Raw genomic sequence first — 23,148 nt, 5'->3', positions numbered from 1 at the left:
GAATAAAAGTATAAATCAGGACACAGAAGAGAATTTTGAAGAAAATAGTAATGAGTAGCTCCAGACATACCCAAGAAGAATATTCTATCTATAAAGCAAGATGCAAAGAAAAACAAAAATAGTGCAAGAACAAAAAAGAACTTTTGGAAATTACAGAAATGATCACTAAAATTAAAAATGCAGAAGATTTGAAAGATAAAGTAAGTATCCCAGAATTGAGAACAGAAAGATGAAGGGGTACAAAATTTGAGGAAAGAAGAGAAGAAATAGAGGAAATATAGCTACAACATCCAGCTAACAGGAGATGCAGTGAGAACAGAGAAAACACAAGAAATAACCAGATAAATAAGTGAGAAGTAAATAATAGATAACCAGAAGTAAATGTCTCCAAACTGGAGAAGACACAAGTCTACAGGTTGAAATATCCCATAAAGTAGACAACACAAAGATCAAAATATAAAAAGTCCATACCCAAATGCATCGTTGTGCAACTTCAGGAAAAACCCTAAATATTTCCAAAGGTAAAAACTGAACACTTATAAAGGAAAAAAATTAGACTTCTCTTTGGCAACAGTGAATGCTAGAAAACAATGGAGTACTGATTTTAAAATTCTGAGGAAAAATTATTTTGAAACGAGAATTTTAGCCAGATTACCAATTAAGTGAAAGCAAAGTTTAGTAGAGAAGAGCTCAAAAAACTGACCTCCCACATATCATTTCTGAGGAAGATACTGAAGCATGTACTCCAGCAAAATGAGGATGTAAACCATGAAGGAGGAAAACACAAGATTCTGTTTGACTCGGAAATGGAGTAGAGTCCCAGAATAACAGTTGTACCGCAGAGAAACCAGAAGATATTGAGCAGAAGGACTGAGGCCCCAAGAGAGAGAGAGGCCTCTGAATAGGAACTGGATTCTACACAATGAACAAACTGGACTAACAAACTGAATGATTTTAAGGACATGCTGACTGTATATTTTGGCAACAAGAGAAAAGAAACTTATTGAAACTCCAGGAAAAGGGAAGAAGAAAGTCCATGTCTAAATAGGATTCAAGCTAACATCTCATGACATGATTTTACACAACTGATAAAATGTAAGAACAAAGTAAGCCATTTGGCCACGATATTAGGAATATTCTCCCCTAAATGGCACAAGGACCTCATCAGAATCACAGCAAAGGAAATGGAATTCTAGCTGCTGCTTCACTCTTCAATGAACAACAGCTAAATAGTCACAATAGGATACATGTTTACTGTTTTCTGACGTCTAAAAATTGACCTATAGACAAGCACAGAGGACATAACTCTAGTTACAAAATGGAATATGAATATTATCTACCTTGGCAATATAAAAGTAAAGCTATGACTAACTGATATTAGGAACTAATTTTAAAAAGAGACAGAGAAAGAAGTAGAACACAAAAAGCACTAATAATTTCATCATAGTACTGTTGAAAAACAAAAATATAAGTCCCATGATCTTTCACTCAAGTCGGCTTAACTGTTACAAGCTTCAATGCATTTAATAAAATACTTGAGGGGCGCCTTCAGTGGGTTAAACATCTGACTTCAGCTCAGGTCACGATCTCATGGTTTGTGAGTTCGAGTCCCCCGTCGGGCAAGCTTGAGCACCACGTTAGGTGAGCTTGAGCCCTGCATTGGGTGAGCTTGTGCCCCACTTCAGGTGAGCCCCACTTCTCTCTCTCCCCCTCTCTATCTCTGCCCCTCTCTCTCTAAAAAAAAGAAAAGAAAAGCAAAGAAAAGAAAGAAAGAAAGAAAGAAAGAAAGAAAGAAAGAAAGAAAGAAAGGAAAAGAAAACTTGAAAGATTCTAGCAATGAATCTAGCCTTTTGAGCTAGCTATTAAATTTGGTAGGTAAATAAGGAAGCGGCTAGTGAATATTTTTATACCAGTTGCAACTAATTTTAAGCTAATTCTAAACTTATTCTGTATCTTGTTATCATAAAGGAGAATTTCTAGTGTTTGCTAAAAAGAACAAAGAAATTTCTAATACTGAGCAGTTTGCCTTTGAAGTTACAAAGACTGTTGACTTGTAAACTTAAGACCAAAATTTTTTTTAATAGATTTGAGCCTCTGTGTGTCTGTGTGTCTGTGTGTATATGAAACTGTGTCTGTTCACTTAAAGTTGTAGACTACAGTTTTCAGAGGATGTTGCCCATTCACCTGCTAATAATCAACTTGTTATGGCTTCCCTGATACTGCTCTAAAGCACAGATACATGGGCATTCACTTTCAAATGTCCTCTCTCTGAAACAGAGCTTTTCCTACTACTATTACTTTCTCTCTTTTTTATTTTTTTATGTTTATTTATTTTTTGAGAGAGAGAGAGAGAGAGCATGAGCAGGGGAGGAGCAGAGAGAGAGGGAGATACAGGATCCGAAGCAGGCTGTAGGCTTTCAGCTGTCAGCACAGAACCTGACGCTAGGCTCGAACCCACAAACTGTGAGATCATGACCTGAGCTGAAGTTAGCTACTACTCTTACTTTCTAATCTTATACTCTAATAAACTTTTGCCTGCTGCAAAAAAAGAAAAAAAAAAAGCACAAATACAAAAAGATTATACAGATTCCCTTACAATTAGGGATTCCCTTGAGATAAATGAAGTATTCCTTGTAAAAATATTTTACACATAAAAATAAATATGACTGTAATACATTAATCTTAAAACACAACACAGAATCTCAATTTCCCACACCAACAATAAAGAATGAAGGGATGTAGCCCAAAATTGATAAAATAACAGAGATTTAAGAATATTATTTAAAGTTAAAAAGTTAATTTAAGAAAAAAAGCAACGTTAACCATCAAAATTTAGGAAGTGAATGAAGGAGCATGTAAGTAAGCTAAACTCTATTTCTGAACACGGATTCAATAGATTATGTCTTTGATTCATCAAGTTACAGATTCAAGCTTATTGTTTGGTAAATATGCAGCTAGCTCCCAAAATGCTAAAAATAATTAAAAGTGGTTGCTCCCATGGAGGGGTATCTGGGGTGGTAACGGGTAGAGTGGGACACTATTGCTTTATATTATAAGCACTTCTGTAGGATTTTCCTTTTTGTCGTGTGTAGGTCTTATTTGTATCAAAAAAGGATACCCACAACCTGCCTCACTCTGACCAGTGTTCCTGAGACCAGATCTGTCACGGAGGCTCTGTTCAAAGGCTACGGGCTCACAGCTCACTGCCAGAACTACCTGGTGTCAAGGGCATCCCTGGCCAAATATCCATGTTCACCTGACTCCCAGACCCCACTAACTTCATCCACTAATACCAGCCCTTCCTGGACCTCCTAAATTCTGACCTCTGCAAAGGTTCCCACCTGTCACCAGGTTCCCTGCTAACTCACCTGCCTGGCCACATTGCCTCCCAACATCTACAATGGCCTCCTCATTCTAGCTCCTAGCCCCTAGCAATTTTATACCCATTCATTCAGTATTGTAAGATTACATACCACTAATTATTCTGCCACTTTAGTACCTCCTACAATTTGTCACATCATTTTGTGCACCTTCCATCAGATCATTTACAAAGACCCACAAGGACTCCACTGATATGTATGCTCTGTCTAGGAAAGTGATTGATTAAGCCTAATTGCTTCCTGCTTCCAACCAGGTTCTATATTCATAACAAAAGCCCTTTTCTTCACCCAGAATCCCTTATAGTCCATGACCCAACCTTTGATCACAGTTCTTGATAGCTGGCCTGGTGTGGGATGCCCTGGGATCCTGGTCATTGGGAACAGAGAGGATAGACATGGACAAGGCCACCCTCAGGAACACAGACAGCCAGAAGTTGGCTTTTGAGACAAAACAGAGAAGCCAAAGGGTAGGTAGTCGGTAGGACAGACACAAAGCATCAACGACAGGGAAGTACCTGCTAGGCAGGTCATTCCTGCCAGGCTACTGTAGTGATCTATGCACACCTGTTAGACTGGCTTGCACACTGACACTGTCACTTCCAGAATTTCACCCTTGCGTGACTACACAATTCCCAAGCAGATGAGCACTAGTTCTGGTGAATTAGAAATTTCTCGCTTGCCAGCTGGATCTAGAAAAATTATTTTGATTGAGTAATTTTTTGCCCATGCTTGTCAAGTATTGTAGAGATTCTCTAGTTTGGCTTTCTGTCTGCTTCTGCTACCATTTTAAGATATCACTGTTAATGTTAGAGCTGAATTTAGGGTGGGTGTAGAAGAACAAATACTATTTCCGAGAGCATTGGTGTCCAGATGTTTTACAGATATTAAAAGGGAAAAAAGCTTGGGAAAATCTTGATAAATAAGGTTAGAAAGTTTTTTACTGCTGGACTTACCAGTGCCTACAATATGCTAATTTTCATCATCCATCGCTAAGAAGAGAAATGTAACACAGCGTTTCCCAAAACTCACTTAACAATTCTACATTATTTTTTAAAGAAAAACTATTCATTACTAGTGTTCCATGGAAGACAGTTTGGGAAACACTTGTGTCCATTTTATAATTACTATTTAATCTTTATACTTTTCTTGGGAGGCTTCCTAAAACTGCTTAAAATGGCTACTTAGAATCAACAATTCTTAAAGCTATAGGTGTCCTATAGGTTATCTACTCCTACCTCTTATTTTACATATGAGGAAACTGAGGCCCAAAGAGGAGAAGTGATTTTGCCCAAGTTTCAGACTAACTGCAGTACTATCTTCAAGTTTCCTGATCTCAAGTCAGTGTTCTTTCCACTATGTAATACAGTTTCTTGATTTCTAACACCCATGCTTTTCTTGGATTTCCCTTTTATAACCAAGTAACTGTATGATTAATTTGGGGTTACCTCCCCCACAAGAAGGCTGAATTTATCTGTTATGATCAGCACTACACATTGGTTTACCCACAGGTACTTTCATCACCAGTTCCAAATCACTAGTCTGTGCCTGGACCAGGGCATTTCCCCTCCTGCTAGGTCTTAAACTGCCAGTTCCAGGAAGCAGTTAATTGCTTTACCTGAAACCACATTTCTCCCTGCATCAGGATGACAATGTAGTCTGTGCACATGTGACTTTGATAAACAGCTTCCTTCATATGGTTTCCTTCATATGCCTTCTGATTTGGTCTTGCACCCTAGTTCTACAGACTTTTAGCATGTTTATTGTCTCAGTTTTTGTATATATGTGAGCTGGTGTTGGCCATCATCTTACCAGCTTAGGTTTATGAGGCTAAACATCCAGAGCCATCCATAGTCTCCTGGGCATTGACATTATGCCTATAGCTGGGGTGGGTGTCACCAGGTGAATATGGTGCTTGGGCTTAATGCCCCAGTTCAAATATCTGACCTAAAAACAGGCATGGATGGCTAGGGGAGGAACTCATCCCCTCTACATCTCAAAAATAAGCTGTGGTTAGGGGCACCTGGGTGGCTCAGTCAGTTAAGCATCCGACTTCAGCTCAGGTCACGATCTCACGGTCTGTGAGTTCGAGCCCCGCGTCGGGCTCTGGGCTGATGGCTCAGAGCCTGGAGCCTGCTCCCGATTCTGTGTCTCCCTCTCTCTCTGCCCCTCCCCCGTTCATGCTCTGTCTCTCTCTGTCCCAAAAAATAAATAAAGGTTAAAAAAAAAATTAAAAAAAAAAAAATCTGTGGTTAAAAGAACCAGTACGTCAAGTAACCACTTGCTTACAACATTTGCAAGACAATGGCCATGTCCTTTTGGAGGTTGGGGGGAGTCAACCACAGCACACACACTTCATTTGTTGCCTGCCATCACAATCCCACTCCCCACCCTACTTTCTTATTTGTTACTGAAAATGAGAATTCGTAAGGGGGAAAAAAGTCTAATAGTTTTTCTAGGCTTTTCTGGTGTCTGTTAGTTGTTCATTAAAGAACGACTCTTTCTCAAGGAGGTTCCAAGCTTCCTCCTGGGTGCTTTTCAATCCAAATCTGTGTTCTTAGAAACCTTTAATTTTCTCCTTCAGCTTTAGCTTAATTGTATCTCTGGTGCCTATTTTCTTTCTTCTTTTAAGTTCATGAGTTTATTTTTCTCTATCATTAAGGCAGAAGATCCATGCACTAAAGTTCCCATGTCTTCTCTGCTGCCTTTTGTGCTGAAGGAAGCAGTCTGTTACTGTTTGGAGGCAGTGTGGCTCTGAGCCTCAGTTTCCTCGTCTACAAATGGGGATATGATTATTTATCTGACAGAACTGTTGTTAAAGTTAGAAGGAGCATTTATAAGGCACTCAGCACAGTGCCTGGCACCTAGGAGGTGCTAAAGAAATGTCCACTCAGGAGAGATGGGCTCCGTCCCTCACTCAGAGATCCTTGGGTTCCTAAGGACCCTGGTGGTCTCTCCTTACCCTCCGCCTGAACTCCAAACCCACTCCTTCTCCAAACCTATTGGTTGGTTTTTCAGCTGTTCCCGAAGGAACCTTTCATCCTCTCTTGGCTCCATTCTCTGAGGCAGAACCTGTCAGGCCCCACCCTCTCGGTGCCTTAGAGTTTCTCCTGAGACAGTGTCAAATAATGGAATGTTTAAATCCCAGGATTCAATTCAATTCAATTAAATGCCAGATTTGTTGGCTTCTGGGTCGGGGGCAGCTCCAGACAAGCGTGCATTCTCTCTTCCAGCATCCTCTCCAAAGTAGGTGGGAAGCAATGGGGTTCAGCACCTTGGGGAAATAACCTCTCTTTGTTATTGTTCCCTCATCCATAAAATGGAATAATAACAGAACCCATGGAAGGGTCCAGGTTCTATGGAGTCTGACACTTTAAAAACAACACAGACTTATGAATATGAAATTAAGAACAGGGCGTAAGCAGAAGCTTACTCAAGTGAGGGACCCTGAAGTCTAGGGTTCATTACCTTCAGGGTAAATCTGTGCTTAATCGAAGCAGTGGGGCTGTGGTGGGGTTTAAGTGAAAGACTATATGTAAAGTGCTCAGCATAGCTCCACACGTAGTAGGCTATTATAATGTTAATGATTATTACAGATATTTATAACAATTTTGATAAAATTATATGTTAATTCCATAAATAAAATTATAAAAAGAAACATGACAATAATTATAAAGCTTCCTTCTTTTCTCTTGTTCCTATCCTACTCATCAGAATGCAGTGGAGTGAGCCCCACTCCAGCTTGTCCTTACTTGAGGCTCTCTCTTCCTTAAACCTGTGGACCCCATTCTCTGGGAGTTTCCATTTCCTAGTTCCTCCATGTACTGTGGTCCCTAATCCCTGGAGTGGCTGTGTGTGTGTGTGTGTGTGAGAGAGAGAGAGAGAGAGAGAGAGGAGAGAGAGAGGGAAAGAGAGAGACAAACAGAGAGAAAAAGCATTCTGTGGGGTGGATATTTGTTTCTCAGGGCAAGTTTTGTTGTGTAGCTTGGAGAAGGAAAGTGCTTTAAGAAACAAAGCAAATGCAGAATCTACTCCAAGGTCCCAGCCCCACCCTGCAGCCAGTACTGCAGGGTGTGGTGGACTTTGGGGAGAAGGACAGAAGGACAAAAGGACATGCTTCATAAATCCAGAGAAGCCACTGAAACCTAGACTTCAGCTGCTCCCCTCAGGAAGTGTCCTGCCCTTGAGATAAAATATCTGAAGTAATTTAAATCATATGTCTGACTGGAGATGGGGACACAAGGTGGGGGGACTTTTGTTTGTTCTTCCAAACTCCTCTCTCCTCTCCACAGCCTGGAGGTTCTCTTGTTCCAGAAGAGGATGGCGTTGGAGGGAGCCCCAGCCATGACTCACTCAGAGCTAATCCTTGGCAAATCCGTCACCATGGAAACTGCCAATCATCCATGCTTTTCATAGCTTAACAGAACATCTGCCAGGGGAAAGCCAAGTGATACAAATTGTTCGTCCTGCCTACCGTGTTTACACTGGGGCCCCTGGAAAACAGTGAGAGAGCCAGAGAGGCAATGTTCCATAGCAGGATGGTGGCCCAACTCTGGTCACTAATTAGCCGGGTGACCTTTAGCAATCCTTCATAAGCCCCTCTGTGCTCCTCCTTCCCCAGCTGGTCACATAAAAGATCAGTCCTTCTCAACCTGGTTGGGCCAAGGGGCGGTGGGAGAGACGGGGAAGCCCATCTCCGGAGAAGCGTGAGGTAAAACAAAAGGCCTGTGTAGATAGTTTCTTCAATATTATAATTTTATATTTGGACTTTTACAAAACAATATTTTCATAATTTAAGCTGCAGAATATAAAGCTTTACTAATATTCTTAGGTAGCAATCTTTCTCAAAGGAAGGACAAATATACCCCTCTCTGGTCCAGAGAGGCATATCAGAATTTCTAGTGTAGGTGAGGGTTTCAGTATCATTATCAAAAGTGAATATGGATTAAAAAGAAAAAGTTGAGGGGCACTGGGTGGTTCAGTTGGTTAAGCATCTGACTCTTGATTTCAGCTCAAGTCATGATCTCATGGTTTGTGAGACTGAGCCCTGCGTCCGGCTCCTCACTGTCAGTGCAGAGCCTGCTTGGGACTCTCTCTCTTTCTCTCTCTCTCTGCCCCTCCCCTACTCACGTTCACGCATGCTCTCTTTCTCTCTCTCTCTCTCTCAAAAGGAATAAATAAAATGAACGAGAAAGAAAGAAAGAAAGAAAGAAAGAAAGAAAGAAAGAAAGAAAGGAAGGAAGGAAGGAAGGAAAAAGGAAGAAAGAATTGAGAGCTACTGAACTAGCAGATCTCCAATGTTAGTCCCGCTCAGACTCTGGGCCACTGTGTGGCTCTTCAAACCTCAGGCTGCTGCTAATTCCTTGCTGGAGGGAGAAGTACTGAAGAGGGGGGCACCACTCCCTGCCCCCCGTCAGACCAGGCATCCCCTCTCTTCTAAGACACAGGGCCTAGAGAGGCAAAGGAGGGGAAGTGTAGAGCAGCGTGGAGGGGGCCCAGCAGGGTCACACTATTGACACAAGCTCTTGTGGGTGCCTGAGGACGCCCCCTGGAGTGCGGCCAGCCAAAGAGGTCCACAGCCCTGCCTCAGGTGTAACTGTGGCCCTGACACCCAGGCAGGGGTCCAAGGAAACGCTCAGGTGGGAAGTCTCTTGAAGGTGTGCTCTGCCTGTGTGGGGGAGGGAGGGCAAGTCAATATTTTCAAATGTCAACTTAAAAAAAAAATTTCCTCTATTCATTTCCCCCCTTGCATTTTCTGCCCATTCAAGAGGAAGTTGACATATATTTCATTGCCTTGAGGGAGATACGTGCCAGAAGGAAGCAGAATTTGCCTGCAACCTGTTTTGGGTTCTGTTTCTCAAAAGCCTGAGCCCTTAGGAGATTTTAGAGAAAAGGAACCGCAAAATAGGTGGGGGAAAGCATGGCAGGGGTGGGGGCGGGTAGTGGGGGGGAGGCGTGGACATAGTTTGGTACATAGTTTGCTGGGTCCAGTGTAAATAAAAATATAAGATCCCTTGTTCAAAAATTATTAAGAGTTTTAGCAAAAGTAAATCATTACACCGAGCAGGGGGCCTTTCTGAGTGTGGGACCCAGTGTGAATGCATAGGTTCATGCCCATAAAGCTGGCCCTGGACAAAAGTGTCTGCCATATTATTACAGAAGATTGCCCCTGGAGCTGAAGGCAAGGAGATAAAGACTCATAAGATCTGGAGCCATGTGGATGTGCAACCCACTCCTGGTCAGCACAGCAGGAGCCCCATAAGACCCCTGGAAGAAGGGCCTGGAAAGTGCATAGGCTCTAAAGCATAGGGCTCCCTATGTACTTGAGCATGTACTTGAACAGATGTGCAGACAGGACATCTGGCTGTGTGTACAATGATGAAAAGCCAGACATGCCTTGGGACTTGGTAAGACCCTAAGACCCTGGAACAAGATGGCAGGGCAATGTAGAGGCATTGATGAATGACTGACATCCATTTTTAATCATCCTGGCAGAATGAAGACTGAGTCAGAGACTGACTCTTTTCATTTCATAAAAATGAAAGAGATGCATTACTTCTGGCACATCTGGATTTGTGGACCAAGATTCTACCTGCCACTCCTGAGGCCTAGCTCCAAGCTCACTTCTGTGGTCAGCCTGGGGGGTGGGGGTCAGGGCGGTGGGTCAGGTAGGAGACTGCTGTGGTGATCTATTGAGAGATGAGGCTTGGACCAGAGTGGTCAGGTGGTAGAGGTGGAAAGAAGTAGGAAGTAAAGGAGAAGTTCCTTTAGGAGGACTTGGAGGGTACTGGTGAGAAAGAGGACGTTATCATGAATAACTCCCCATTACTGGCGTGAGCAATTGTTTGGATGGAGATGCCATTTCCTGAGATCAAGAGTAAAGGAGAAGAACCAGTTGGGGGATGGGTGGGATGGGCTTGGTTCTGAACCTGTTGGGTCTGAGATACCCAGTGGATAATGCCAGGTAAGCAACTAAGTATATGATATGAAGCTTAGAGAAATCTGGGCTAGAGGTACAAGTCTGGGAGTCATCAGTCTTGTGAGTGGTCATTGAACAGTAGGCATGGATGAGATTCTAAGGAAAACAGTAGAGAAAGAAGAGAAAAACCCCAAAATTTAATGGGCAGGCAGAAGAGGATGTACCCAAATAGGCAAGTCAGAGAGGCAGGGGGCAGACCAGGAGGTGCTACATCAGAGAAGGCAAGAGAAAAGGAGGAAGTGGAGGTTGCCAGTCAAATGCACTGAGAAACTAGAGATGATAGTTGAACTGAATAGCATGGCAGCCACTGAAGACTCTGGAAAGGCCATTTCAGTAGAGAGGCAGGCTCGGAATTCCAAAAGGAGAGCATGGACAAGGGCAACAGGAGGCAGGAAATGGAGACAGGAGCACAAAGCCCCAGTGCTTGATTGTGAAAAGCAGAGAAAACATGCATTGCTGGAGGCCAGAGTGGGATTCAGGAAAGCTGATTAAAGGCGATTAACATTGTTCATTTTTTTCATTTGCACAGCTTTACTGAGGTGTAACTAATATACAATAAGCTGCACACGTTTAAAGTGTCATAATCTGGAAAGTTGTGACATAGGGATACACCTGTGAACCTATCACCACAGTCCAGAATAGTGTTTCATACCCCCAAATTTCCTTGTCCCTCCCTCCTGCTCCCCACACCCCTATTCCCCATCCACTGATCTCCCTTCTGTTACTATAGTCTGCATTTTCTAGAATTTTATATAAATGGAGTTTTGTATAATTTTATCTTTTAAAAAAAGTACTTGTTTTTGTCTGACTTCTTTCTTGCAGCACCATTAATTTTTTTTAATATTTATTTTTGAGAGAGAGAGAGAGAGAGAGCGCAAGCAGGGGAGGGGCTCACAAGCAGGATCCAGGCTCTGAGCTGTCAGCACACAACCCAATGCAGGGCTCAAACTCATGAACCAAACCGTAAGATCAAGACCTGACCTGAAGTGGGACGCTTAACCAACTGAGCCACCCAGGTGCCCTGTGCAGCACTGTTATTTTGAGGTCCATCTGTATTGTTGCAGGTATCAATAGCTCATTCCTTTTTATTGTTGAGTAGTTTTACATGGATGGCTATACCATAATTTATCTATTTGTCAGTTGATGAATATTTGAATTATTTCTAGTTCATGACTATTACAAATTAAACTGCTTTTAACAGTCATGCACGGGGCACCTGGGTGGCACAGTCGGTTAAGCGTCGACTTCAGCCAGGTCACGATCTCGCGGTCCGGGAGTTCGAGCCCCGCGTCAGGCTCTGGGCTGATGGCTCAGAGCCTGGAGCCTGTTTCCGATTCTGTGTCTCCCTCTCTCTCTGCCCCTCCCCCGTTCATGCTCTGTCTCTCTCTGTCCCAAAAATAAATAAACGTTGAAAACAGTCATGCACAAGTCTTTACATGTTTTCACTTCTCTGCAGCGGATAACCAGGAGGGAATGGCTGGGTGTATATTTAGGTTTCTTTCTTTTAAGCCTATATAGTACCTGGTATTCCCAGGCAGTCGCCCATCCACGCACTAACCAGGCACAGCCCTGCTTACCTCCCAAGATCAGACACATTTACGGTGCTATGGCCATAGACTGTTCAATTTTTAAGAAATCATCCTACTGTTTTCCAAAATGGTTGCACAGTGTATGAGAGTTCCAGTTTTTCCACATCCTTGCCAGCATTTGTCACGGGCAGCCTTTTAAAGTTTCAACATCCTAGTAGCTTCTCCTCCTTTTTCTATCCCTATGTTATTTGAGGAGAGGATCATGAGCAAGGAAATAGCCACATGAAGGCAAGCAGAGGGAAGAGGGGAGAAGGACACGGAGACAAGATCAGCCATACTCCAGGCCATTGATGCGGCCTGATCAAGAGTAAAATGCTTCTCTGAGTCTGTGCCATGGGACAAGTCCAGTCTCTAGCAAATGGTTATTTCTTATGATCATTCAGTCCACATGTTCGCTTACCACCTTCCGGGCCAAGGCCTGGAGCCTAAGACAAGATTTCTAGAGGGATCTCAGCTTTGTAACGCTCCTCCCTGGCCACTGTAGAGCAGAAAAATGGGGAAGGTAGGGCAGGGAGATTCATTCATTGTCCAAGGGTCCTGATCTCACCCACACCCAGTACAGGGAGAAGACAATGGCATTTCTCTGCCCCCTGGAGAAGACTCACAGGTTGGGGTAGGGAGGAGGGGAGTTTCTAGACCAAGTTTGCACCCATTCTGTGGTGGAAGGGGCAGCTTGCCCTGCTAAGGAATCCATCCTGCTCAGCCCTAAGAGAAATATGTCTCCTGTACTGACCGGGCCAAGAGGTTTCAATAGATAGGTATGGAGGGTAAGGAAGAATAAATAATGCTGGAGCCTTCAGGAATTATGGACAAGCAAACTCTCTGTTAATAGCTTTTTAATCAAAGCTAAGGCCATCTCTAAAGTCAGATAGACATCCTAGGAGCATATGCAGGCCATTTATAATACTGAGTTTTAGAAACCAAGCATTTATACCCCTAATGCGGGAGTGAAAAAGGATCCAAATTACTATACCTGTAGCCGCTGGGAAGAACACCCCAAAAACAGTGAAAAAAGACTCTCCGGGGCTGTAATCTGGCAGAGTGTTGTTCTGTAGCAGTTCTGGTGAATACCCAATAAAACCGTGCTCTGAAATAATACAAAGGAGAGCAAAAATGAGTCAAGTGAGAAGATACAGCATGCAGGCTTCCCTAGATTACAGTCCTAGCTTATATAAATTTAAATATTAAAAGGTAGGGGTCTGAGGTGCCTGGGTGGCTCAGTTGGTTGAGCGTCTGACTCTTGATTTTGGCTCAGGTCATGATCCCAGGGTCATGGGATAGAGCCCAGGGTCAGGCTCTGCGCTGACAGCACAGGGCCTGCTTGAGATTCTCTCTCTCCCTCTCTCTCTACCCCTTCCCCGCTCTCTCTCTCTCTCCTCTCTCTCTCTCAAAATACATAAATAAACTTAAAAAAAAAAAAAAGGTAGGAGCGTGTCTGTGAGAGAAAGGAAAAGGAAGAAGTCTGACAGAATCGGCCTTAACACTTCCAGGGCTGGATTTTGTATGTCTTTATCTACAGATATAGGTAGATAAAATGACTTGAAGGAGAACAATAGTTACCTCTGGGAAAGGGAGCATTTTCTTTTTTCCTTTTCTTCTTTTTTCTTTACAGATTTCCGTATAGCTGGAATCTTTCACTGAGTGTGTATCTATGTATTTTCTGTTAATTGAAAAAATTAAGCTACCTTCCCTCTTCAAAAACCTTTCCATGGGTCCCTGTTAGCTGCAGAATATAGTCCAAACTCCTTAAGATGAATATCAAAGCCCTCTACAACCAGGCAACATGCCACCATTTCCTGCCTTTCCTCTGCCCAGAAGTCACAAAAATGACTCTCCCCAAGAACACCAGTAATCCCACATCTCTAAGCATTCTCCCACATCTCTAAGCATCAATGCCATGCTCACTTTTTTTTTTTTTTATGTTTATTGATTTGTGAGAGGGGGGAGGGACATAGGGAGAGGAAGATAGAGGATGTGAAGCAGATTCTGCACTGACAGCAGAGAGCCTGATGAGGGGCTCAAACTCATGAACTGTGAGATCATGACCTGAGCCATAGTCTGATGCTCAACTGACTGAGCCACTCAGGTGCCCCATTGCCATGCTCATTCTTTTTTTTTTTAAATGTTTATTTATTTTTGAGAGAGAAAGAGAGACTGAGTATGAGTGGGGGAGGGGCAGAGAGAGGGAGAGGGAGACACAGAATCCGAAGCAGGCTCCAGGCTCTGAGCTGTCAGCACAGAGCCCGATGCGCGGCTCGAGCTCACAAACCGCAAGATCATGACCTGAGACGAAGTTGGACGCTTAACTGACTGAGCCACCCAGGCGCCCCGCCATGCTCACTTTTAAAGCCCATCTCTAATGCTACTTCCTTTGGCTTTTACATCAACTCCTGATCAGAATCAATTCCTCCTAAGTGCCCTCGTACTGTGACTGGCCATATTAGATCTTACCCCAACTAGACTCCTTGGGGCGAGAAATCCAAATGTCTGCCCTCAAGAGTCAAGCACTGTGCCTGTCACACAAGAGGTAGGTGGCAAATATGGGTCACATTAAGAAGAATCTTTCTCTTAGATCTTGGCTATGGGCACATCTCGAATCCATGCTTTCACTTTGACTTGTTCATAGGCTGCTTTTTAGCAAGAACATCTCAGATCCAAGTTCTTCAAAGCATTTTAAACATTTGTACACTGACTTCAATAAAATTTTTCAGGTGGTTTTAAGCCTATTTTGTTTCTTTGTCAAAGGAGGTCACTTTGAAGAGCATCTGTGACATGTTAGTGGGCTGTGGAAGTTTAAGATCCAGATCAAGTATTCTTAGGCTCAGGAACATCCAGGATATCCAGCCTCTGCTTTTGAATCTCATCTCTGAGAATGAGTTAGTTTGTTCCTGTTAACTATAGCCTAAGAGAAGCCAGTCCTGCCCTCCTTCCCTCAACCCCCACAACCACATAGGATGGGCGTCTAGCCACCACTCCAGCCGACCCCTGGAGCTGTGGTGACAGAATTTCCTGCCCGACTGTCCTCCACCTACCTCAGGGCTTAGCTTCCCCCTGGGCCTCAATCCACAAAAGAGCTCCTGCTCACTCATGAGCCCAGTGAGATCATCAGCGCTTTTCACAGCTTCCAAGATTCATAACTTAATAGGAAAAATATTTTTTAAAAAAATAATAAAATGAAAGCTCAGTGAAGCACAAGGGACCCTTGGGAGTCCGGTCAGGACTTAAAATCACTGTCGATTGCTTTCTTCTGCCTGAATGCGGAATTTGTCCTGAGACATTAAATCCCAAGTACTGTGCAACATTTCTGAATGGTTTGGCATCTTCACAGCTGGTCTTCCCCTCATTAACAAAAAAGCAATAATGGCTGAGTTAACTTTAGTTTATCCGCTGGCTGACCCCACTGACTAGCCTTTCTGAGGTGAACACCAAGCCCAGCCTGCCTTGGAACAGAGTTCAGCCAAGCTGGAATGCTGCACAGGTCTGAAGGCCCATCTGAATGCAGGGCTGTGGGCATGCTGGGCGGGCCAGCCGTGCAGGACAGAAACACCTCATCAGGCTTCACTGATCCCTGCAGAGGAGGCCCATGGGAGCTCAGTCAGAGAGGGGTATATGAAGGCTTTGCCCAGGCCCCATGGATGAGTCTTCTCTCCCTCCACCCCACCAAGAACCACAGATTGAGAGCCTAAGACACTTGGCTCTCATGGGGGTCTGTGAGGAGGCCTGCCTCATCCCCTGTCTCTGCAGGGCCTATGACAGATGCGGCCCCACGCATTCCCCAGCACATGCTCACGCCGACATGCTGCTGAGACAGCCCTCTCCCTTCAGATGTGCTTCTGAATCTTTCTCAAGGAAATCATCTTAACTTTGAAAAGAACTTTATGGACAGAAACATTTCAATGCTTTACTTATAATGATGTAAAATGGGGAGTCTAAATGCCTAACTATGGGGAACTGAAGTATTTTAAATGTTTATAAAGGGCTTTTAGCACCACAGAAAATTGTCCATGTTATGTACGATACATGGTGAAGCAAGAAACCTGGATATCATTTATAGTACAAATACCAAAAGAGTTTCAATATACACGTGTAAGAAAAGACTAGAAGGAAACACACAACATACTAACTATGGATATCTATATAATGCAATTATGAGCAATTTCTCTTTTCTTTTTACAAGTGTTCCACATTGTCTTTCACAAGTTAAAATCGACTTACCAAAAAACCAACTATATCTTTCAGAAAAACAAACAAAACATCCCAGGACTGAAAGCCTACCTTCTCTAGACAACTTCTTTGTAAACAAGTATCCTTTCTTTCTTTCTTTCTTTCTTCTTTTCTATTTATACTCTATCTGCTTCTAGAAATGATTTCAGTGATTTATGAGAAAAAATAAAAGATGGGGCAGATAAAAAAAGAAAAAGAAAGGAAGAAAGAAAGAAAGAAAGAAAGAAAGAAAGAAAGAAAGAGGAAAGAAGGGAGGGAGAGGAGGGCGGGGAGGGAGAGGAAGGAAGGAAGGAAGGAAGGAAGGAAGGAAGGAAGGAAGGAAGGAAGGAAATGAAAGAGAGAGCACAGGGCTGAGCAGATCCCACCTGCGAATAAACTAAAATTAACTCAGCCACACCTCCATGAGACACGCCTGAGGTCTCCAAATAAGGCTCTGAGGTAAGATCCTGCAGTGATCACCCTCAGACTAGAATCCAAGGCCCAGAGAGATCATTTGATGACTATTTGGTCAAGCCCACTCAGGCAGGGACAGACCTCAGGCACAAGTGCCACTTTCCAATGGATGAGAAGGAGCTCCAGAAGTTTGCATAATGGACCTGCTTCATTTCCTCTGCCTTTACCTTCCCAGGCCCTTATGACTCCCACCCCCTTACAACCTCACCACCTCAGGCCCCCAGTCCTGAGCCAGCCCCCAACGAGGTTTGGCCCTACTGGTCCCCACCCCAACTTCTGGGGACCCAGTCTCTATCCCACACCCCAAGCCAAGTCAAGCTGAACCTCAAGCTTATGGCAGGGTGGGTGCCCAGTTCAGGCACTGATGTCCCTGCCTGGCTTGTACTTGCTGGCTGAGGCATGGGGTGAGATCAGCTGGTCATATCCAGGGCACAGGGCTGAGAGGACCCCACCTGCCATGTCCTCTTACAGTGCGTCCTCAAGCCTGATGTACTGACATCCAGAACAAAGGTTCTTAATTTGGCTAGTTTTGGCCCCATTTGAGAATCTGTTGAAAGCTGTCCCCACGGACAGCACATTTTACACATCATTTGGAGGTTCCCAGGCCTTTGAAGTCTCTTTGAGGGACATGTACCCCGAAGTTCAGGACTTCCACACTAGGGCTGCTTCTGCACCTGAGACTTCCACCAGGCCGTGCACCCCTACAGCGTCCCATGTCCTGACTGCTACCATGCCCTGCCTCGCAGTGGCAGCAGCCCCAGGTGACACAGCCGGCAAAGTTTCATACCGCAGTCCTTGCCAGGCAGTGAGGAGTCTCTCTGTGCACAGGATTGTGCAGGTTCCATCTTCAAGGACATCACAGGGCAACCTCTCTTCTGAACACACTGACGTGCAGCCCTTTACTGAGCACCTCCTATGCACCAATTACTGGGAAGTAAGTCCTCTACAATGTCATCCCCGATTCCCATAACTACCCTGCAAGATCAGATATAAGGACAGTTGGCTCAGGAAGGCACAGAATCTTGTCCAAGGTCACACAGCCAGACCTGCCTGTATTACAGCTATTGCCTCTCCTGTAGGAGACCAGTTCCCAGATCCCCAGCACTGCCCTCCCCACCAAGAGGGAGCCAGCTTTGGTCCTGGGCAGGCCTGTGGTCTGTGGGACAAACTCTTCTGGGGACATCTTTTCCCCAGGGGGATAGTGCTAAGGCATACAGCATAGATTCTCATCAACCCCTGAAACCCACCCCCCCAAAGATCACAGGATCTCCCTCTCTCCATCTGCAGGGGGCTAACAGAGGGTCTCCCCTGTGGAATGCCACATGTACCAAGGGGTATATGACTGGCTGAGGCTTGAATAGCTAGAAGAAGGCAGAGCCTAGCTTGGACCCAGATCTGTCTGAATTCAAAGTTTTCCATCTACCATACTGTCTCTCTGTAATTCATCCCGAGCTGTTTCCCCAGAGATCTCTAAGGCTTGTGTTTTTGCCCCTGTAAACCTCTCAGTTCCTCTGCTGGTTAAACAGGGAGCCAATCTGGGGCATTCTCAGCTGACATCTTCCAACTCTGAAAGGCCCGGGATGCTCAGTGCCTGCACCTGCCACATGTGAATGTATCTGGGTTTGACCCGAACATCTGTTTCTGTATTTACCAAAAATACTTTGGCCCCATTTGAGCTATGTGCTTTTAGGAACAACAAAAACAGAATGGGGGTGGAGTGGGGAGACATAGAGGGAGAAAATAAATCAAGACAAAGTCCAGGCAGGAACGGGCAGAGGGAAGATGCTTGAAGGTCATCTACAGAAAGCCCTGGCCTTTCTTCCCAGAATCTGGTAACACAGCTCCTCTGGTTGCCATGAGTGGGCCCTGATTCTTCAGGGTCTGCTGTCTGCTCCCAAGGAGTACTCATGGGAACCCAGCCACCTTGCCCTGGCCCAAGGCTGTCTGCCCTGGTCACAAGTTGTGACAAACCGCAGCTCCCAAGCCCTCTGGTCAGGTGGCTGCTGGGAAGCTTCCTGTGGCACCTGTCGCTCCCCCACTCCTGCCGGCCCCACCTCTGGGGTCTGCTGAAATTAGAAGAGGCAGTCGGGAAGTCATCAGCCCCCACATGTGGGTGTCAGATTGCTGCTGCTGACTAACTTAGAAAGTGAGATTTCTAAAAATGACACTGGCAATGGGGCAGGGGTGGGGGGCACCTTGCTGTGAGTAGAGCTGGGGGGGTGTGGGGGAGGCAGGGGCTTCCGGCACCGGCACCGGCTTTCTTCTTGGCTCAGGTCCCTCACTCCGCCCCCAACCCCGACCAGCAAGACAGCCCTTTCCTGGGAATGGACAATGGGAGAGGTTGGTCCAACCAGGAATAGAAAGAGCGGAGGAAGGGCCTGGGAGAGAGGAAGGCAGGGAGGGCCCCAGAGGGCGGGCTGGGGCCTGAGGGATCACAGGAAGAGCAACTCTGCAAGGAAAAGGAAAGGAGAGGCCGAGGTTCTGGGAAGGGACACACACCAAAACAACGTGGTGGAGGAGTGGGGGAGGGATGGGGACAAGGCCACGAGGAGAGGGGCCAGCAGAGGCTCCCAGTCGAGGAGGAAGTACAGTAGGCCTGCAGTAGGGGAAACACGAATTGGGTGCCTCTCCCAGGAGCCCAGCATCATGCTGCACACACACCCCTCCCCTCAGGCCCTCCCTGATGGTGGTGCTGGAATGGTGGCCTGAGGGTCCGCCCAACCTCCGGGGCTGTTGTGACCACTCTAGGTTGTCACCCTGTGGGGAGAGATCTGCAGCTTAAGGGAGAGAACAGGTCTGAAATAGCCTCACAAAGATAGGTCAGTGAAAAAGGGAAGAAAGAGAGTGTCCAGGGCCCCATCCTGCTACTAAGTGCCCCACAGAGTTCTTGCCCAAGCAGCCCCCCAATTTACTCAGACACTGCCCAACCCCAGACAGTCCAAGGTGGACAAAGATGGGCAGTTCAACCTGCATGCCTCTGCCTGCTTGCACTGGCCAGTGGAGTTTTTCCTCATCTGGGCTGTGGTGTTAGCTCCCGGGAGCTGCAAAGGGGCGGGGCAGTCAACTTGGGCCCAAAGAGCATGGATTTGGGAGAAGAGAACCAAGAGTCTAGATACAGGGGTTGGTGCCCTGGTTCCTGGGGGACAGTGAGTGAGTCCTTTTTCCCTTTGAAATACAAATTCTGACTGTCACTCTGGGACGAGCCCAAGGTTCCGCACCCTTACTGAGCGCCCAGGTGATGCAGACCACACACCCAGGTGCAGGTGCAGAGCCTACCAGGTGATGTTTTAGATCCCTTCTAATTCTGAAAGTGGCCCAGCCAGAAGCCCACTCTTTTTTTTTTTTTAATGTTTATTTTTGAGAGAGAAAGCATGAGCAGGGGAGGGGCGGAGAAGCCGTGGGGGCAGGGGGGACAGAAGATCTGAAGCAGGCTCTGTGCTAATAGCGGAGAATCTGATGTGGAGCTCAAACTCATGAACCGTGAGATCATGACCTGAGCCGAAGTCGGACGCTTAACAAGCTAAGCCACCCAGGCGCCCCCCAGAAGCTCATTCTTAACACTCAGTACCCAGAGTCCAATTATACCACTGATTTCCAGCAGCAGACCTAAAATCCCAAACTAGCTTTTAGAACATCACAGCACCACCCCCTACCTCCCTGATGCCCCCTCCCTTCCCTGTGGTGGTGATACAACATGTGCTACAGAACTGTGACATCAGCTTGCCGTCACATTCCTGAATATGTTAAGGAAACAAAGCAATTATGGATTACAAGTACTGCTACTAGGTCTCCTGTTGGTTATTACAGCATCTTGGGTGCCCTCCACTAGTGCAGATAACGAACCTTCATGGTCTAATCCGTGGACCCATTTTGACAGCTGAGCTCAGAGATGCAAACCAGCTATGCAAAGCATGAGAGCTGGAAGCAGAACTGTGGCCCTAGCTTGGAGTCCAGCCCGGAGCCCACAGAGTACCGAGCCCCAGTCTGCAGGGCTATCTCATTAAACTGGGTCATAACAATCTCAGTCCATTACAGGTACTCCACAGAAGTGCTCTGAACTTGAACTGGGTCAGGCTGTATTGGTTGGGGCTGTGTTGACCACAGACTGGAGAGACAGAAGGGAAATGATGATAGGTTTGGAAGAGGCTCCCAAGATGCCCACCCACAGCACAGCTTTCCTTCCCCACGGGAGTTCTGGGCAGCGAGCTGCTAGCCTTCCCCACACCACAGTCTCCTCTCTGGCTTTGGCCTCTTTGGAGTTTGGTCCTCCAAAGAGAGGGTGGGGAGAGGATGTGAGCAGGGTTTCCAGCTCCCAGGCCCCCACCCAGAGAGAAAATACACAGAGGGAGGGCTGGGCATTCCAGCAGCGGCCAGAAGGGAAGTCTGAAGTGGGGCTGTGCCTGCCCAGAGGGCACAGGGAGGAGCAGTCTGGAGCCTCGAGGCCCCTGGGGATGGCCTCCACCCTGAAGGACAACTGGCTGGCGGGAACAGTGCCGGAAAGCCCCCAAGGCTGGGCAACCCAAGGGATGAAGGGTCTGCGGGGAGAGGTTAGGGGTGCCCTCTTCAAGGGGGTGGCTGAAAGTTTCCCATAACAAGAGAGGCTCCTGCCAACCCTTACAATCCCTACAATCTAGGATGGACTGTTCAGAGATTCTTTCTGAGCAAAGGAGTCCTCACTTGTGAAAGGGAGGAAGAACCTTGTCTTGACAAAGAATGACTTCTAATACCCAAGAAATTGTTCAGTCTGCTGAAATGGACTCTATTTTAAATGCTTAATGAATCTTTTCTTGCCTTGGGGTCAGCCAGCTGAGATAAGAAATTTTTGCCTGGAGATGCCTACAGAGAAAAGAACTGTCAAATGCCCCAGAACATGAAAGGGCCTGACTTTGGTGGGAACTTTTCCTGGGCCCAGGAAACAAAGAGGTATCTTGGGATAAGACTAGCAATTGCCACACACCCTGAGTAAGGCTTTATCCCAGTCACTATTCTAAGCCCTTTAAGTATATTAGCTCAGAACGATCCTACAAGATAGGTGCATTTTTCAGGTAAAGAAACCAAAGCACAGAGGAGGCTAGATTCAACCCTTGGCTGCCACTGCTGGGGTCAGTGCTCACTCAAGGATGCAGGGAGCCTGGGAGGGGAGCCAGGAGCATGAGCTGGTCAGGCTGGGGCCCCCACTGAGGGGGCTACAGAGTCTCCAGTGGCTGCTCGCAGCTCAAAGGAACCCTGAGAGGAAAATCGGGCCTTCTTATCTCCTAGGGTAAAGGAATGCACTCTCCCGCCAGGATAAGTGGCTGTTTGGACAGGAAATCTCCACCCTGGCTGTGGGTTCCACCCAGCCACCACTTACTCCTTCTGGCCGTCCTGGCCTCTGACATCCCAAGTCCCATCCTGCTTAAACTCCAGGCCCAGAGGCCCCAAAATAATCCTAACCCAACTGGTAGTCCCCCCAAATGGGCTGTTCCTACACAACTCTAGCCCCTTTGGCCGTCAAGAGTTCTGACCTTCCCTAGTCTTGCCTGGACACCCTCTGGGGCAGGCAACTAAGAAGGAGGGTGGGGGGTAAGAGGTTAAGTGGCCTCCCGCAGGGGGTTGTCAGCAAGACAATCACAGTTGTGTCAGCAAGCCCACCCTCCTGCCAGGCACTCTGCTGGAAATACTCAAATTCCCAGACGCCCCTTCCTGTCCCCACTTCTACAGCCATAGGTACCTCTTTCCCACCACACGCCCTACCCAAAAAAGAAGGGAAGCAAATGTTCTCTTAGAATTCCATAGCAGAAGATTCAGCATCATAGGACCATGAAATGATAGTGCCACAGAGGCCTTTAGCCTCAAATCCATTTTACAGATGGGAAGACTGAAGCCTGAAAAAGAACCCCGCACAGTTAACGGCTGGTCAGGCAAGACCAGAACCCAGTGTGGCCAAGCCCCCATCCAGTGTGCCCGGTAGGTCCTCACAGGTCCTGTGACAGCACTCGTCTCTCTGTTGTCCCTGCCTGGCTACCTACCAGGTGGGGGCAAGAACCATGCTGTCTTATTTCCTGGTGTGTCTCCAGTGTCTAGACCCAGGAAACATACAAAACCCATAAAATATTAATAATTAACAATGGAAACAACCCAAATGCTCACCAACAGATGAATGGATAAACAGAATGTGGTATGTCCATACAACATAATATTATTCAACCATACAAAGGAATGAAATACTGACACATACTGCGACATGGGTGAACCTCAAAAACATTATGCTAAGTGAAAAAAATACAAAAGGACAAATATGGTAAGGTTCCAGTTACACAAAACATCTAGAACAGGCAAATTCATAAAGACAGAAAATAGAATAGAGGTCACCAGGGGCTGTGGGGGAGGGATGGGTAGTTATTGCTTAATAGACATAGTTTCTTAGAAGCAGAAAGTCATCATGGTTGCACAACGTGAGGAATGTAATAAATGCCACTGGATTGTACATTTAAAAAATGGTTGAAATGGCAAATTTTATGTCACATATGTTTAACCTCAATAAAAC

At 45.9% G+C, this 23,148-nt stretch overlaps 1 protein-coding gene across 5 annotated transcripts in view; it reads right to left on the bottom strand.

Annotated features, from left to right (window-relative positions):
- SLC12A8 (solute carrier family 12 member 8) overlaps positions 1-23,148 on the bottom strand; it is a 141,290-nt gene that overhangs the window by 44,537 nt on the left and 73,605 nt on the right. For all 5 annotated transcript variants that reach the window (XM_086675176.1, XM_086675177.1, XM_086675173.1 and 2 more), the window contains exon 6: positions 12,919-13,032. In XM_086675176.1, coding sequence (XP_086531302.1) covers positions 12,919-13,032 — 114 coding nt within the window. The remainder of the gene's footprint in view (positions 1-12,918; positions 13,033-23,148) is intronic.

This window comes from Puma concolor, chromosome C2, assembly GCF_028749965.1.
Source record: "Puma concolor isolate L17-30 chromosome C2, mPumCon1.1.hap2, whole genome shotgun sequence".
Taxonomy (NCBI): domain Eukaryota; kingdom Metazoa; phylum Chordata; class Mammalia; order Carnivora; family Felidae; genus Puma; species Puma concolor.
The sequence above is the reverse complement of the archived record's forward strand: the minus strand, read 5'-3'. Positions and strand labels throughout refer to the sequence as shown.